Source organism: Diuraphis noxia, unplaced genomic scaffold (assembly GCF_037042655.1).
Source record: "Diuraphis noxia isolate RWA-SAM2 unplaced genomic scaffold, SU_Dnox_SAM2 contig0001, whole genome shotgun sequence".
Classification (NCBI taxonomy): domain Eukaryota; kingdom Metazoa; phylum Arthropoda; class Insecta; order Hemiptera; family Aphididae; genus Diuraphis; species Diuraphis noxia.
Window position 1 is genome coordinate 58,824,690 of NW_028301711.1, and position 16,303 is coordinate 58,840,992.

General features: G+C 30.9%; 1 protein-coding gene across 1 annotated transcript; it reads right to left on the reverse strand.

The window, feature by feature from the left end:
* Nucleotides 1–5,682: 5,682 nt before the first annotated feature.
* LOC107163861 (cilia- and flagella-associated protein 52-like) lies at nucleotides 5,683–14,748 on the reverse strand. Its single transcript, XM_015511464.2, has 2 exons — nucleotides 12,948–14,748; nucleotides 5,683–6,125 (listed from the first exon to the last, which is right to left on the reverse strand). The coding sequence occupies exons 1-2, from the start codon at nucleotides 14,746–14,748 to the stop codon at nucleotides 5,683–5,685; spliced, it is 2,244 nt and encodes a 747-aa protein (XP_015366950.2).
* Nucleotides 14,749–16,303: the final 1,555 nt, after the last annotated feature.

A 16,303-nucleotide genomic window follows, 5' to 3' on the forward strand; every position in this document is an offset into this window, starting at 1 on the left:
TTTATTCAATAGGTAGCCATACAAATTATTTACGTGAATAGTTTTTATAGTTTTTTATTAACAACTATTTTTAAAAATTTAAGTTTCTCTAAAATGCAATTGAAGATTTTTTTTATTAAAATGTAGTGTTTAAAGCATAATAAGGTTTTTAAATAATATTTAAGTGCATCTTTTGCTTTGAAATTCAATATAATAGTCAGTGAAAAATGAATTTCTATCTCGGATAAACCATGAGAACCTCGAAGTTCAGATATGCACCTATACATTTTGTAAATTGTGCATAAATGTATTATGTATATACTATACAATACATACCTTATATACTTTAATTAAATAGTATTATATTATAATGATTTTCATTGACGGATCAATATATTATATTGACCATTATTGTGATGAATAGTTATGTAGTATGTTCAAAAACTAAAGTGTAAGATAATTTACAGTAATTTCAATAGAATACATTCATCGACAGATAGACATACAATCAAAAATCAGAATTTTTTATTGCACATTATCCTTAGACTATACAAACCATATATTTTTGTCTACAACTGATTTTAATTTCACAAATAATATAAAAATAATAAGTATGATACTAATAATGCGTTATTTTAAGCTAATTTATGCATATTCAGTACCTATTAACTGAACATAATAAATCAAAAATGAATAATTTAATTTCCAGAGTAAATAAAACAGTAACCTGCTATACGAAAATAAAGTTTTTGTAGAGGAAATATAAAAACTGTCGATATATTACTTTGGAATTCTAGCTTCACATTTAAGTCATTGCTTATTGACAATTTGGTGTGATCTTAATATTTAACAAATTAAAAACTGACAAGTAATTTATGTTAAATATATAATTTAAAAAAAATATTTGATTTTTCCTTTCTTTATAACTTTTAAACACATTTTATGCTATAATGAAAATACTTCTTGTGTTAAATCTTATAATATTGATTATTGGTGTGTAAAGATTTTTAATTAACATAGTGAAGGGACATATCCATCATGACTTATATTGACACCAAAAGTATTTTAAACCAAAAGTTCTAATCCTCTTCCATCTATGGGCGTTCTTAATGATAGCAATAAATAGAAACTTATTTTGATAAGTCATTATTTTTTCATAGTGAATTTTCAATTATGTATGAAGTTTTAGACATTAAAGATTTGCTCATTACTACAACGTCTCCCATACAAATTCTTCGAATATTTAATTATTTTTCTTTAAAACATAGCAATATTTTCCTAAATGGACTAAATGCGACAATTCATTACATTCCATTGCCTATAATATAAAATGTTTAAAGATTTTAAAAATATTCTTTATAATATAAACTGTATCAAACATGGATACATTACTGCAGGATAGGTATAACTATAAATGATACATTGTCTATTGAATAATGATTGTGAAAATTATATTCTTTTAAAAAAAGAATAAGTTAGGTAATCATAAACACAAAAATAATTTTATTATAAAAAATTTTACGATTTCATAAATATAATAACAAAGAGTATAAGATTAAGTAGGTACCTACTATACTTTGACGTGTTTTATTAAAGTGTAAAGTAAATGAAATTTAATGTAAAATAGATAGGTGGACAAAATATCAACGTAAATATAAGGAACAATAATATATAAAATTAAACTCAAATAGGTTATAAGAATTGATGTATAGATTATTGTGTAGCTACTTTATATCAAAAATTCAGTCACCAGAACCAGAATAATGTGGCGTATGTATATAATGAGTATTAACTTACACTTTGTAATACGAAGGTTCAACTTAAAGTTGAACTCATTTTAAATATATTCTAGGAATATGAAGAAATGTATGGTAAAAACATTATAAAACTTTAGGTATTTAGAAAAACCCATAAATCTGAATTGAGTAAATAAAAATATTTCTATTACAATTTTATTGGTCTTTTTTCTTAGATTATTGTCTCTGTTGATATAGTTATTAATTATAATCAATGGTAACTTTTATAGTTACATTGAAAATAAAAAAAAGTTTAGATTCATCTCATAAGTGTTTATATTATATTATATAAAGATTATACCTGAACAAAAAGTTGCGTTGATATGATGAAATTATGATCGTATTATTGTGTCAAACGTATTGTTAGTTATAATTACTTATTAGTTATTAACTATAAATATTCTCATAATAATTATTTATACCATAAAATGAGACGTTATATATACGTTATTATATTGTTATAAATATTGTACAAAAAATAAAATATATTCTACTCATTTTAAAATAGAAAACTTAAGTTTAAATAAATTTATCCGTTATCACTTTCTCAGTACCTATCTATTGGCTTTGTATATTTTATTTTTGGGAACCTTGAAAAAAAGTTTGTTCAGGCACACAAGCCACAGAATTTCATTTTTTTACTTAATGGAACGTAAATGTAAAGCTACGTGGAACAGAATTTGCCATGGATGTTATTTCTTTGATGGGGTTGATGATACTCATAAGTCATAGAGTTGTGTTTACCAATGCTCTTTCGAATAGATGATTGAATAATGCAATGGTTCAGTTTCAACATCATTCACTTCTTGCCATGCGTTTTTTTATTTGCAATAACAACTATTCTAATAATATAGTTGAACATTATTTTGGATATATTTCAACAGCTAGTTAAATTATAAAATATATTTAAAGAACACATATCGCGTGCGTAAAGTACCACACTTATTCATCATTATATAGGTACCATATAATATTATCAAACTATATACAGTGTAATTGTTTCAATAAAGTGTTTATGATACGTTTAGTTTTATATAGTACCTCTACAAAAGATTCCACAACCACCAGTACTCATTCGAATCCCCTCATTAACAATTTGGCCTCCACCACTATATCTGTCTAATAATCTCCCAAGATGCCTAAAGCGAAAGTGGTGTCGTCGTTGTGACCTATTTTAATAATAATTAAATAAATAATATTATTATAACCAAGTAGCCATAGAAAGTGTCAAGTGTCGTGAGTGTATATCTTTTTTCATCGAAATTATTTAAACCAGTCATATTTGTTACTTTTAGCCTATATTCTTATTGTATCAAATGATAAAGATTGTATACCTATTGCTTATAAAAATAGTACTTCTAAAATTGAGTGAATTAAATTATTGATTTTATTGAAAAATAGTGCATTACTTTAAAATGTGTCTCCTTTAGAGTAACATATTTCCATACCACAAACTTCCACCACCATTCATCGTTCGTGGTATTCTGGACTTTTTCGTGGCAATGAATGAATTAGGCTGATCTATGCAGACATAAACGACTCGAATGTCGAGACATATAACTCTAAGTCTTGGCAGTCTTTCCGACTGCCGTGAAGAAATCTGTTTTCCAAGAGATAGCAAAGCTCAATACTATATACTTGCCAGCCGCAGGAGGATAAAGTCTTTCGAATAGTCATCCGTAATCTTCACCCGTCCACATCACTGTTGGATTGGTGCATCAATTGAAAAAATTGGTTTCTAAGTTCGACAAGCTACTAACTACTACAAAAAACAATCAAAAAGAAACTTCCTATTTTCTTTATCAACCACGACTTACAAAAATCAATAGATATTTTTGGCATAATGTCACTTCTCCACCAAAAATTACGTAGAAACTTAATTTAGTGTCTTAAATGCCGAAAAATACTCCAGGAAATACTATTCTTACTCTCCAAGATTTTTTCATTGTGGAAGTCACCATCCTTCTTCTAGTTATGGTAAAAGCAATAAAGTTACCTGACACATGCACTCTCGGAGAAGGAGATCATATAGCAAACTATAAGTGGTGCAGTATCTACGATATAAGAACCTTCAATGATTCCGAAAATCAACCTCGAAAAAACACGCTGACTATAACAAAAAAACTAAAGGCCATACAAATCATTGAAATATTAATAACTGTATAGCAACCTCTTGTTTCTAGCTCACCAACTCGAGCCTATGGCAAACGTCAACAATAATTCTTTCCTGACCAAATTTGTAAACGAATTTAAAGCGTTGATTAAGCCTATATTATTTTTATCACTACTGTCCTCAACGGTCTTCTTACACAAAATTTCAAATAATATATTTACCACCCTGTCTTTATAGTCATCCTACTTTGAATTGCCAATAGTCTGTCTGTCCAACTGCAAAAATAAATTTTTTACGAAATTGTAAATGAAAAAAGAATTTATATGGCAATGATCTCAGAAATGAATTTCTCGTTAAGTATGAAATATTTAATCCTGGTGTAAATTATAGTTTCCAAAAGGACGCTCCTTATTTCAAATAATCAACAGCAACCTTATTACTATGCTGAATCTCCCAAATCCTACATACTGGTGTACTTTTACCGGAAAGCGTCTAAATATTTTAGAAATTTTTGTGACAAAAATTCTAGCTAACTTTACCTTAACTTTACCTACATAATAAATAATTGTTAGACCCATGTTTTAACCATTCCAGTTTTTCTTTCCTTGGATATTCTTCCTTTTTTGTGGCCCAGTAAAATATGCCTAAAAAATAGTTTTACGAACTGCGCCCAGTTTCGCAAAATAATAGAACAAAATAAAACCTCAACACTAGATTATAGACATCAAACAATATCGATGATGCCGTCCAAAATTTCACTAGACCCATCCAATCAGCTACTTGGATTTTACTAATTTCTAAAAATTACCATTTACCATGCTAACTCTCATTCAACACCACCTCATATTTGTGAACTAACAACACAAATACGTCGTGCTAGACGCTAGATCTTGCTGAAAACCCAATAGACTTCCTAAGACATCTAATTTCAGTGGCATATTTTCAAATTTATCTTGGTGGGGGGAGGGTACTCAGTTTATAAGTCCTAACTTGGAAACCATAGTCAGAACAACATTACTATAAAAGTATAGTTTCTATACTTATTACTTTAAGCCATGCTGCAGGAACATGTATCTGTTTTAGCTGTTGTAAGTAATTTTAAACTATATTTTATATAGCATTTTGTTCACGGGAAAAAAATATGTGCACTCTCCATAAATCAGGTTAAGCAAATATGTAAGAATTTAATTTTTTTAGAGAGAAAAAAGTTATGGGGGGACCCAACCCCTCCTCCATAAATACGCCACTAATTAACCCAACTTAACTTACGCTGAAATTAAAAAGCCCTAAACCCGTCATAGGTTGCCTAATATTAACATTTTTCAAAAAGAGAGAGAACATTTCTATGTAGTGTCCATATAATAAGCACTAAAGTACATTATATTTTTTTTTCTAAAACGTTTATTTAACTTCTCTCACTCTTACTATATTATATAATATAGGTATATAGATGGATCAAGTTGTATGCAATGTTTTTCTAATAATAATAGGTTCGGAGGTTCCACACATCTCTATCGGTGATTTATGTATAATACTTTCATAATATAATAACATAGGTAAATTATAGTTTGATCGCATGAAGAAAAAAACGATTGCTAATAAATGAAAGCTGTGCTGTGATCATAACATTCGTAATATTTCACAAATAGTGAACCCGGAGATCCGTTCACTAGTTATGGAGGGGGGGAAGTGAAACAAAAATTGGTATGACAATATGATCTGACACTGAAATGGTTGTGGATGTAAAAACAACATTTTCTCTCGCAATGTTGTTAAGATGCTGCATCGGGCCCGTCATCGAATGGACGATGACGATTTGCAAATTCTTGCACCACCACCAGCTTCTGCTGCTTTCTCCCCGTCACCGGCGGCTCCACCATCCCCTAACACCGACATCACTTTCTGTGCTGACGATATGTCGGAGATGTTCTCTTTCCGGACTGGCATTGACTTCTTGAGCGACAGTTGTCGCGATCGAACCGTTTGCTGTTCACCCGCATTCACACCACTGGCTGTCGAACACCGGCTACTAAACGACGCGTTATCGGGGTTATGCGGGAAACACCACAGGAATATGCCTCCGTCGACGCTCGTGCTTACCAAGTACCGGCCGTCCGGACTTACTCTTACATTGGTCACGACGCCCGCATGGCCCACGCCCACGTGCGTGGGTACACCCTCGTTGTATAGCCAAACCTTCACCGTCTGATCTGAACTTCCAGTCACGAAATACTTGCCTGTGAATTGTATGATTACAGTGAACCATAGTATAACAGGCAAATAACCATAAAATTATTGTGAGTGTGTGTATGAAATCAGTCCATTCCAAAAATCCCAAAAACCACTCCCGATATTTAACATATTATATATTATGATGGCTTGTAAACAATAATTTAATATTCCAATTCATCGGTATAAATTAAAAAAAAAAAATGTTTTTGAACAAGACATAGAATTATTGAAATTCTCTTTGTCATATTTTTCATAAAAATATAAAAATTAAGAAAAAATTGTCAGATTCAAAGCGATTAAGCTTTTAATATTCTGGAAAATAACAGATATATGCAATAAAGTAAGAAAAAACTAGGATGGATCGCATTTGTGTGAATTTATCACAAGTTAATACTGATTTTGAAAAGATTTATATTAATTTTAAAATTACATATTATTTTAAATGATTTGACAACAAAAATAAATCAAAAAAAATTGATTGTCTATGATGTATGAATTTTGGGACATTCTGTATTCTCTGTAAAACATTAGTTATTTTATAAATCAGCGGCTGTAATAATAATTGTAGCGAAACAAAATACCAAATCTACAACACTACAGTGACCTATTATTTACAACTTCATAGGAATGAAATTTTAACTATTTAACGTAAACCTTAATATCAATAAGTTTAATCATTTGAATAAAGATAGATTAATATGTATAAATTTTAGTTTTAAATTCAAAACTTTTTAGTTATATAAAATACACATAGATCAGAGTAAAGTGTTCTAATCAGCAATTTTGGTTCTAAAATGATTGGATATAAGATGGTTATATTTTTAATAAATGACTATATTTTAGATTCTGAGCGGAGCGATGAATGTATTGATTTTACCATGGTGTATGTTTTTTTTTTTTTGTCTTTCATCACGTTTTGGGGCAGTAAAAGTGCTTCGATTTTTTATTTCAGTACCTTATTCGATCAGAAAGTAAATCTAGTTGGTACTTTGGAGGTAAAAATTAAAAAATATAAATATGTCTTAATATATTTCTAAATAATCAAAAAAACAAACTAAAAATTAAAGGAAAAACGGGAAATTTTACGCACAATCAATTTTCGACAAAATCGATTTTGGTTTTTGATGTAACTTTAAAATAAATGATACATAGATACATGACATTTTCACCGAATGTTTATAAGTATATTTTAACCACCATGCAATTTTCAAAAATTTTCAACTTAAGTTGAACTATTCATAGGTATTTGCAATTTTCGATCATTATTATTTTGTTTTAAATTAATATCAATAAAAAATTATTTGTTGGGTAGAAAAGCTTGAAAATTTAATACAAGGTTCTTAACATATTGTTACAATAGCAATTGAAAAACAAAAGAAATTCAAAGTCATAATTTTTTTTTATAAGTATTCAAAGTTTGAATTTTGACAAAATACGTAAAAATCACAAAAATTCGCAAATTCTAAACTAGAAATTAAAAAATTAAACAAGTTAAAAAAGATTATAAATACATAGGCACGATTTTTTTTTATAAGCATTTAAAGTTAAAATTTTGACTAAATACGTAAAAATTACGGAAATGTTCAAATTATCTTAGATAGAAATTCATAAAAGTTTTTTTTTTTTTAGATCTAAGATTTGAAAATTTAATACAATGCTCCTAACATAATTTTACAATAGAAGTTGAAAAATAAAAGAAATACATAGTCACAATTTTTTTTTATAAGCATTTAAAGTTTGAATTTTGACAACATATTATTATGTAAAAATCACGAAAATTCGTAAATTATTTTATGCTAGAAATTCATAAAAAAAATTTATTTTAAATCTAAGATTTGAAAATTTAATACAAGGCTCCAAACATATTTTTACAATAGCAGTTGAAAAATAAAAGAAATAGATACAGACAATTTTATTTTATAAGCATTTAAAGTTCAAATTTTGACTAAATACGTAAAAATTACGGCAATGTTCAAATTATTTTACACTTGAAATTCATAAAAATTTTTCCTTTTATATCCAAGATTTGAAAATTTAATACAAGGCTCTTAAAATATTTTTACAATAGCAGTTGAAAAATAAAAGAAATACATAGTCACAATTTTTTTTACAAGCAATCAAATTTTAAATTTTGACAAAATACGTAAAAATCACGAAAATTCACAGAATATTTTAAGCTAGAAATTCATAAAAGTTTTAGATTCTGAACGAAGTGATGAATGTATTGATTTTACAATGATGTGTGTTTTTTTTTTTTGTTTGTTTGTTTTTGTGTCTGTGTACAGCATAACTAGTCGAAATAATCCTTCAATTTCAAACTTTGGGGGTGGTTTCCGATGTAAAAGTGAATATCCTTGGTGCATTAGAGAGGTCAAAAGTAAACATTTTCCAACAGTTTTCAAAAAATCGAGAAAAACAAAAAAAAAATGATAGAAAAACGAGAATTTTTACCCAAAACCAGTTTTCGACCAAATCGATATTTTTATATGGTTGTAATTCAAAAACTAATCACTGCAAATAATTTAAAATTTCACCAAATGTTAATGTTAGTGATATCTATATACAGTTAATTTTCAAATATTTTGATTTTTTTTACTTTTTAGTTATTTATAGACAACTGAAATTTTCGATTTTCATGAGAATTTTTTTTTTGAAGTGTCGATAAAAAAATGTTGGACTACCAAAAATACATGAAAATTTAATACAAGGTTCCTTATGAGTTGTTCTTATTGTAGCTAAAAAAAATTAAAAATCGTAAGTCACAATTTTTTTCTAATAAACGTTTATAGTTCAAAATTTTACGAAATCTGTCGAAAACGCGAAAATTTGCAAGTAATTTTGAAGTTGAAAAATCATAAAATTTTTTGCGTTTATAGCTAAGGATTGAAAATACAACACTAAGTTTTCCATAAGTTTTTCTTCAAGTAGCTATAGAGAAAACTCGAAGCACCATTATAGGAAAAATTTTAAGTGCATTTGAATTTTAAATTTTTACGAAATAGCGTAACGATAACGATTTATCCTCAAACGATTTTAAATATTTGTTATTATTCAAAAAGTATAAGTCGTAGATACTTGAAAATTTTATCAGTTATTTAGGTTGGCGTTTTTTTTACATGATTTAATTTTTAAAATATTTTGACTTTTTTTGAGATATTTATAGACGACTGAAATTTTCAATTTGTCCAAAAAAATTTTTTTGAAGTGTCGATAAAATTTTTTTGGCCCTATCAAAATACTTGAAAATTTAATACAATGTTCCTCAAAAGTTATTCTTATAGTGAATAAAAAATTATAAGAATATATAGGCACAATTTTTTTTTATTAGCATTTGAAGTTCAAATATTGACAAAAATTCGTCAAAACCATGAATATTTTTTTTTTGTGTTTATCATTACGGTTTGGGGCAGTAAAAATGCTTCGAATTTTAGCTTCAGTACCTTGTTAAATCAGAAAGTGAATCTTGTTGATACTTTGGGGGATCAAAAGTAAAAAATTCTTAGTATTTTTCTAAATAATCGGGATAAACAAACTAAAAATTAACGGAAAAACAGGAAATTCGATTTTGATTTTTTGTGTAACATTAAAACGAATGACCATTGACATGCAATTTTCGCCGAATGTTTATATAAGTACCTATGTTCTATCCACCATGAAATTTTTAAAAAAAATTGACTTAAGTTAAAATATTTATAGGTATATGCAATTTTCAATCATTATTAGTTTTTTTTTTATTAAAATCGATAAAAAAATTTTTTTGGGTAGAAAATATTGATAATTTAATACAAGGCTCCTAAAATATTTTTACAATAGCAGTTGAAAAATACAAGATATAGTCACATTTTATTTTTACAAGCATATAAATTTAAATTTTTACAACATACGTAAAAATCACAAAAATTCGCAAATTATTATAAGCTAGAAATTCATAAAAAATTTGTTTTTTAAATCTAAGATTTGAAAATTTAATACAAGATTCCTTACAAATTTGTCTATCTTTATCACAAAAAAAATGTCCACCGGAAATTCAAATTAAATTTTTATTAGAATTTGAATTTCAAATATTGACAAAAATTCGTCAAAACCATGAATATTTGTAAATTATTTTGTACTTCAAAATGTATAATATTGTTTGTATTTATATCTAAGGTTATCTCAACAAAAACACTACGTCAACTCCGTGTAAAAAAACGCTAAGTAAAAAAAAAAAATATATAAATGCAATAAAATGTGTGATATAAGGTGGAATCTAAGTAAATAGTTTAATGAATAAAATGTATGTATAAATAATTAATTCAAATTTAATAAAAATTGGTTATTTATATTAATTTATAATATGAATTATTTTAACTCAAATTGATCCATTTTTGGTTTACTTAGCCGGAAACAATTTATTTATTGTAATGGTGCTTTCATTATTTATTACATAAACTATTAGTACTTGGCTATACATTTTTTAGACTGAATCTTCCGGCCAAGTAAACCAAAATTGGATCAATTTGAGTTAAAATAATTCATATTATAAATTAATATAAATAAACAATTTTTATTAAATTTGAATTAATTATTTATACATACATTTTATTCATTAAACTATTTACTTAGATTCCACCTTATATCACACATTTTATTGCATTTATATATTTTTTTTTTTTACTTAGCGTTTTTTTACACGGAGTTGACGTAGTGTTTTTGTTGAGATATCATTAGTTTTTATTAGGGTCAAGATATTTTTTATTTTTTTTTCCATTATTATGATGTAATGTCTTATTTATAATTTTTTTAAGATGTTTAAACATATCGTTCTGTACAAAAGTACATTTTGTTTCCTATACTTCAGCACCCATTTTAATACTCTATCTGCACACCTACCTTGAACCAGAGGCATTTTTAATTTACCAATTGATCTATTGGCACATTTTTCAATATTTAATAAAATGGAAATAACTGTTTGGATTTTGGATTCTTTCTTTTTAGTGGTACTTCATGTACCGTGTTAATACTGCACTGTTTAATAGTAGTACTATTATAACTTTCAACTACGATTTTAGATTGAGTAGACTCCTGATATTTTTTTTCCTCATATCTCGCGCCTTTTGGAGTTAAGTTACCATTTTTAATGTAGACACAATTCGACACAAATATGAAGACAGTCACAATAAAGTATTATAAATTATAATAAAGACTGTTATAATAATAATTATTATTATAACGACTATATATTATTTAACAATAAAATGCTCAATGGAAAATGATAGATAGTCGATACGGTTAGGTTTGGTGATACCACGTGCATTGAATAATAATATTATGGACACGAGACAATAACGCCGACAACAAGCTCGTACGCAGGACGCGAGACGAAAGAACGAAATTTCAAATTACGAAAACAGAATGCACCGATACCGATAACTGATAAGCGATTGTGGACCATGTTCGCGTGTTAGTATGTTGTATGTGTCTAGCGGTGGGGGGAAGCAATAGTAGTGGGAGACACACGCCGCCGTCGCAAGAATCCTCTCACTCGTCCCGTCAACATGACGCGTTTAATACGGCAGCCGGCGGCGAAAGTAATATAAAATGATCACTTAAATATCCACAGTTTTTTGATCATAACTAAAATACTATTCAACCGATTCTATTTAAAATTATAAAAGCACGTAGCCTATGATTTTCTCGATCGATTGATATCTCATTCTAACTATTTGGTTCATTTATTAGACCTACAGCCTTTAATAAAGAATACCAAAATATTAACACGTGTTAAATGGGAATGTTTAGGTTTCTGTATATATACACGGTCGAGTGCTTCGCCTTCCTTTTTTTTTTACTTAGCTCGCGACACTACCGTGTCGCTGGATAAAATTTAACACCAAGTTTTCCAAAAGTTTTGCTTCAAATAGCTATAGAGAAAATTTGAAGCGTCATTATAGGAAAAATGTTTTGAGCGTTCAAGTTTTAAATTTTTATGGAATCGCGTAATGATAACGATTTATCCTCAAACCAGGTATTCGTATATATAAGGTATTATGAATTATGATAACTACATGATAACTACATTAATCGATTAACCATGCCTTATGCAAAATGCGTCTTAATTGAAAAATAAAATATTTGTTTCAAAATAGAATATATGACAATATTTAAATATAATATATCCTAGACTGACAAATCATCTACGTTCAGAATCGTTTTTCGTATACAATGATACCTATCATTGCATTCAAATTTAATCCCATCCATTACAGTAACCTACTGTACAGCAGAGCGACATCCTCGACTTACTCGCTTTTTCTTTTTAAATCTAAGATTTGAAAATGTTTAATAATCTATAATATATCCTAGACAGATAAACCATCTTCGCTCAGAATCGTTTTTCGTATACAATGATATAATATCATTGGATTCAAATTTAATTCCATCCATTACAGTAACCCCACTTGTAACCTACTGTACAGCAGAGCGACATCCATTTTCCCGCTTTTTAACCCTTGATATTCACAATAATAGTGTTTTGTGACAATTTTATTCAAATTAATCAAAATCACAATCAGATATATGATCTTAAAATATAAACCATGAAAATGACATTTCTCAGATTTTATTAGGATAACTTACCCAGCACTTTCAACCAAAAAAATAAAGAAAAAATTGAACCCAATATTTACATCCAAAGCTATAATCATTGCAAATTCGTCTTCTTTAGTTCCCATACCTACGATGTTTTGACATACCAATTTTTATTTTACGTGTTTTACCACACAACAAATTAAGGTATCAACTAAGTATTCAATTTATCACTAAGCAGCGCTAGATGGCAAACAAACCTGAGGACGTGATGTCAAGCGAATTAAGTGCAGCCACGGCGGACCCTTCGATCTCGCGAATTAACGACCCATCGAGCGCCTCCCAGAACCCTATATACCGGTTAGTGCCACTCGTCAGCAGCTGGGTAGCGTTTGGGTGGTACATGGCACTTGTAAACACGGTCGTCGAAAACATTATTGACAACCGCGTGTACCGGACTATGTCCCACACGATGCACGTTCCATCTGCACTGGACGTGATCGCCTCGTGGTCCAGCTGGTGGAGATTGATAGACGTCACCGCACCCTTGTGCTCTTTGAGCACCGCGAGTAGGATGCCATTGGTTCCGTTAACCTGCCACACGCGCACCTGCCCATCACCACCACCACTCACCAACTTTATACCATCCTTGCACATGGCTATAGCAGACACGCCATTGTTATGGCAGTTGTGTATAGTGTATAGCAGCCGACCAGTTTCCGGCGTGAACGACCGAATACGGCCGTCATTCCAGGAGCTTATAATCTGTGCACCGTCGTGCGAGAAGAGTACGCCAGAACACGTGCAGTTCCGGATGGTTACCCGTAGCAATTCTTGGAGCGTGTCCACTGACCAGACACGTACATCATTCTTGCTAGCAGTCGCGAACACCTTGCTGTAGTCATGTGGGAACGCAAGGTCGTACACAGCAGACGTGTGACACGTGAACATGCGTGTCACTGCGAACGTGGCTACGCTTACGGTGAACAGCTCACAGTTTACTGTACCGACCAGCACGGTGTGGTTGCCCATCAGCTGTATGCTAGTCACAGCTGACTCAACGTCCGCTGACATAACAGCCACTAGCAGCGGGTGCGTAGGTGTGGCCAGCCGCGTCTCGACCTTTTTGGAGAAATGCTTCTGCTGCTGCTTGAGCTGTATCTTTTGCCGGACCAGTTCAATGACGCCGTTTCCTGATCCCACGATCATGGTGCCGTCGTTTCCGTAAAGCCACAGTGATGTTACTCCCTTGCTGTAAAGTTCAACAGTAATTCCGGGTGGTCGCTTTTTTCTGGTGGTCGGGTATTTGGCGAAGCAACCGACCAACGTTGGCGACACGGATGGTTTCTGCACATCCATGTCCACCGGAAAGTTCAGCTTGATCTTGAGCACGTCTCCAGTGCTAGTGCCGCAGTATGCATACTCATCTAGGCAGTCGACCTCGGTGCACAGGATTTTTCGTTTGATCTTGGCAAACGACGTATCTAGCCCCTGCAGATTTCTCTGCTCCTTATTCAACGTCCACAGCCGCAGCATGTTGTCCCCGGCTACTATGAAGCACTTGTTGCGTGAGTTCATCGCCTTGAGCACAGTCGATATGCCAGCAGTTGATTTCACAGATAACGAACCGCACAACACCTCTTTCTTTTCAATCTCGTACACGATTATCGTACCGTCATCGATGCCTCCTAGTGACATCAAGTACTGTTCGCAGCAAGAGAATGCCACTGACTCGACGCGCACCATATGTGACTCGTAGTTGGTCACCACCTCACCGGTCTGGAAATTCCATATGATGATCGGCGATCTGAAACCCATATAGTTCACCTGACCGGCTGCAACGTATTTCCCAGTGTTGGACACTGTTACCGCCGATATAATGTTGGTCAGCCCTACGAAGAATCGTTGCTCCTTAGTCGACCAATTGTAAGCCGTAACGTTGGTACCAAGTGGATAAATCAGATGGATACCATTTGGGTGCAATATTAGACCGTTCAATGGATTTCCGTCAAATCCGATCAGTGACTTCAATTTCAAGTCCTGCACGTTAATTTCTTCCATCTCCTAAAACTATACAAAAACAAACAAAAAGGTATTTATGGTATAATTGTACCAATTGTTCTGCTGTATTGTATTGTATTGAACTGTTATTAAGTTCTGTAAACGTATTATTTTACATTTTACTTGATGTTTATAAATCTATGACAACTAAAATATCTAAAATAAATAAAAATATAATAACAATAATTTATTGTCTAGGTTCCTACATGAATAATGTGTGTTGAGTAACTGATTAGATATGTTTTATCGAGAATTAAATATGTGATATTAAAAATTTGAAACTTTGAACATATGTTTATCCAAGAATAAAATATAAAAACTGTTTTATTTCAAGAATAAATAATATAGCGTAATGCTGTAATAATAAAATCTCATCAAGTGTCATGTATAATTGTCACTCAATGCACATTTATAAGCTATATTGGTAGTAAGAATAACTAACATGCTTCAAATGAATTATAATTTAAAATTTAAATTACATAGTAGTAATAGCCAATAAAGGTATCTATATAATATTCTCTTTAATTTTAAACTAAATGACGTGTAGTACATACAGTATACACTAAAAACAACTATTTCAGAATTTTAATACTCTAAAAATGTTATGTTTTATATAAATTAAATGTTTTTGAAATGGAAAAAATAAATAATTTGACATAAAATTAATTGAATTTTATCTTTTAATATGAGTGTCACTAATTTAAATATTAGATTATATAGATAACATAAAACTGCTCACAAAAAACCAATAATCAAATACTTAAATAGTTTGGAAAAAATTTATTGTAACGGAACCGCCGTTGGTAAATCTCCGCCACGTTAAAGAAACTATAACACTCGGATGATTTCAGGTAATTAACGTATCTTTATTTCTATACATATTGATATGCAAGGTTTGGGGATGATGGTTCACTTCCGCGTGACCGTATGGTATGATCCACGGGGTCGAGACCACCTTGACAATGGAGGAAATGATTTGTTTATTTACAGTTCGGGAAGGTCCGGGTGGATACGTCCGGCCCGCTCAAGTAAGGGGCGTCGGTTCGTATGCCCGTACGGGTAGCGTGGCCTATGCAGGTGCGCTTGGGGGGGACTTGTGCGTGTGGTCAACGAGTTCTGAACACGGGTTTGTTGTTAATCCGGTCCGGCAGTGGTATTCGGAATCCCGTGTAATTGGATTAAATGGTGTTCTTCTCCGTATTCAAGTGACAGCAGCCATGAATTTTGTATGAGCTTGATGTCTTGAAGGTTGGAGAATTACTGGTTGACGATCTTAGCTTAATTTGCTTTGGGGGGATGGGTATGCCGTTAACTATACCAGGCTTTCGCCTCTACTAGTGGGGGGAGAGTATTGTTATGTACGTCTACACAACTAAATAATTGCAACACGCAGTGAGGTGGTTAATCACTATACTTTATTTGAAGGCTATGTTAAATACAAAAAAATATACGGATTTGTGGATGCTCTGGATGCTCTGCTGGCTTGACAACAACTACCCGTGCTTTGGGGACGAGCACGGTCAGCCAGCCCGCTGTGGCTCCAAAACTGTTCACA

Coding starts and splice junctions, on each gene's coding strand:
- LOC107163861 (XM_015511464.2), bottom strand. CDS start 14,748: ATGGAAGAAATTAACGTGCAGGACTTGAAATTGAAGTCACTGATCGGA. Junction 6,126..12,947: donor GCTTGACATCACGTCCTCAG/GTTTGTTTGCCA, acceptor TACAATTCACAG/GCAAGTATTTCGTGACTGGA.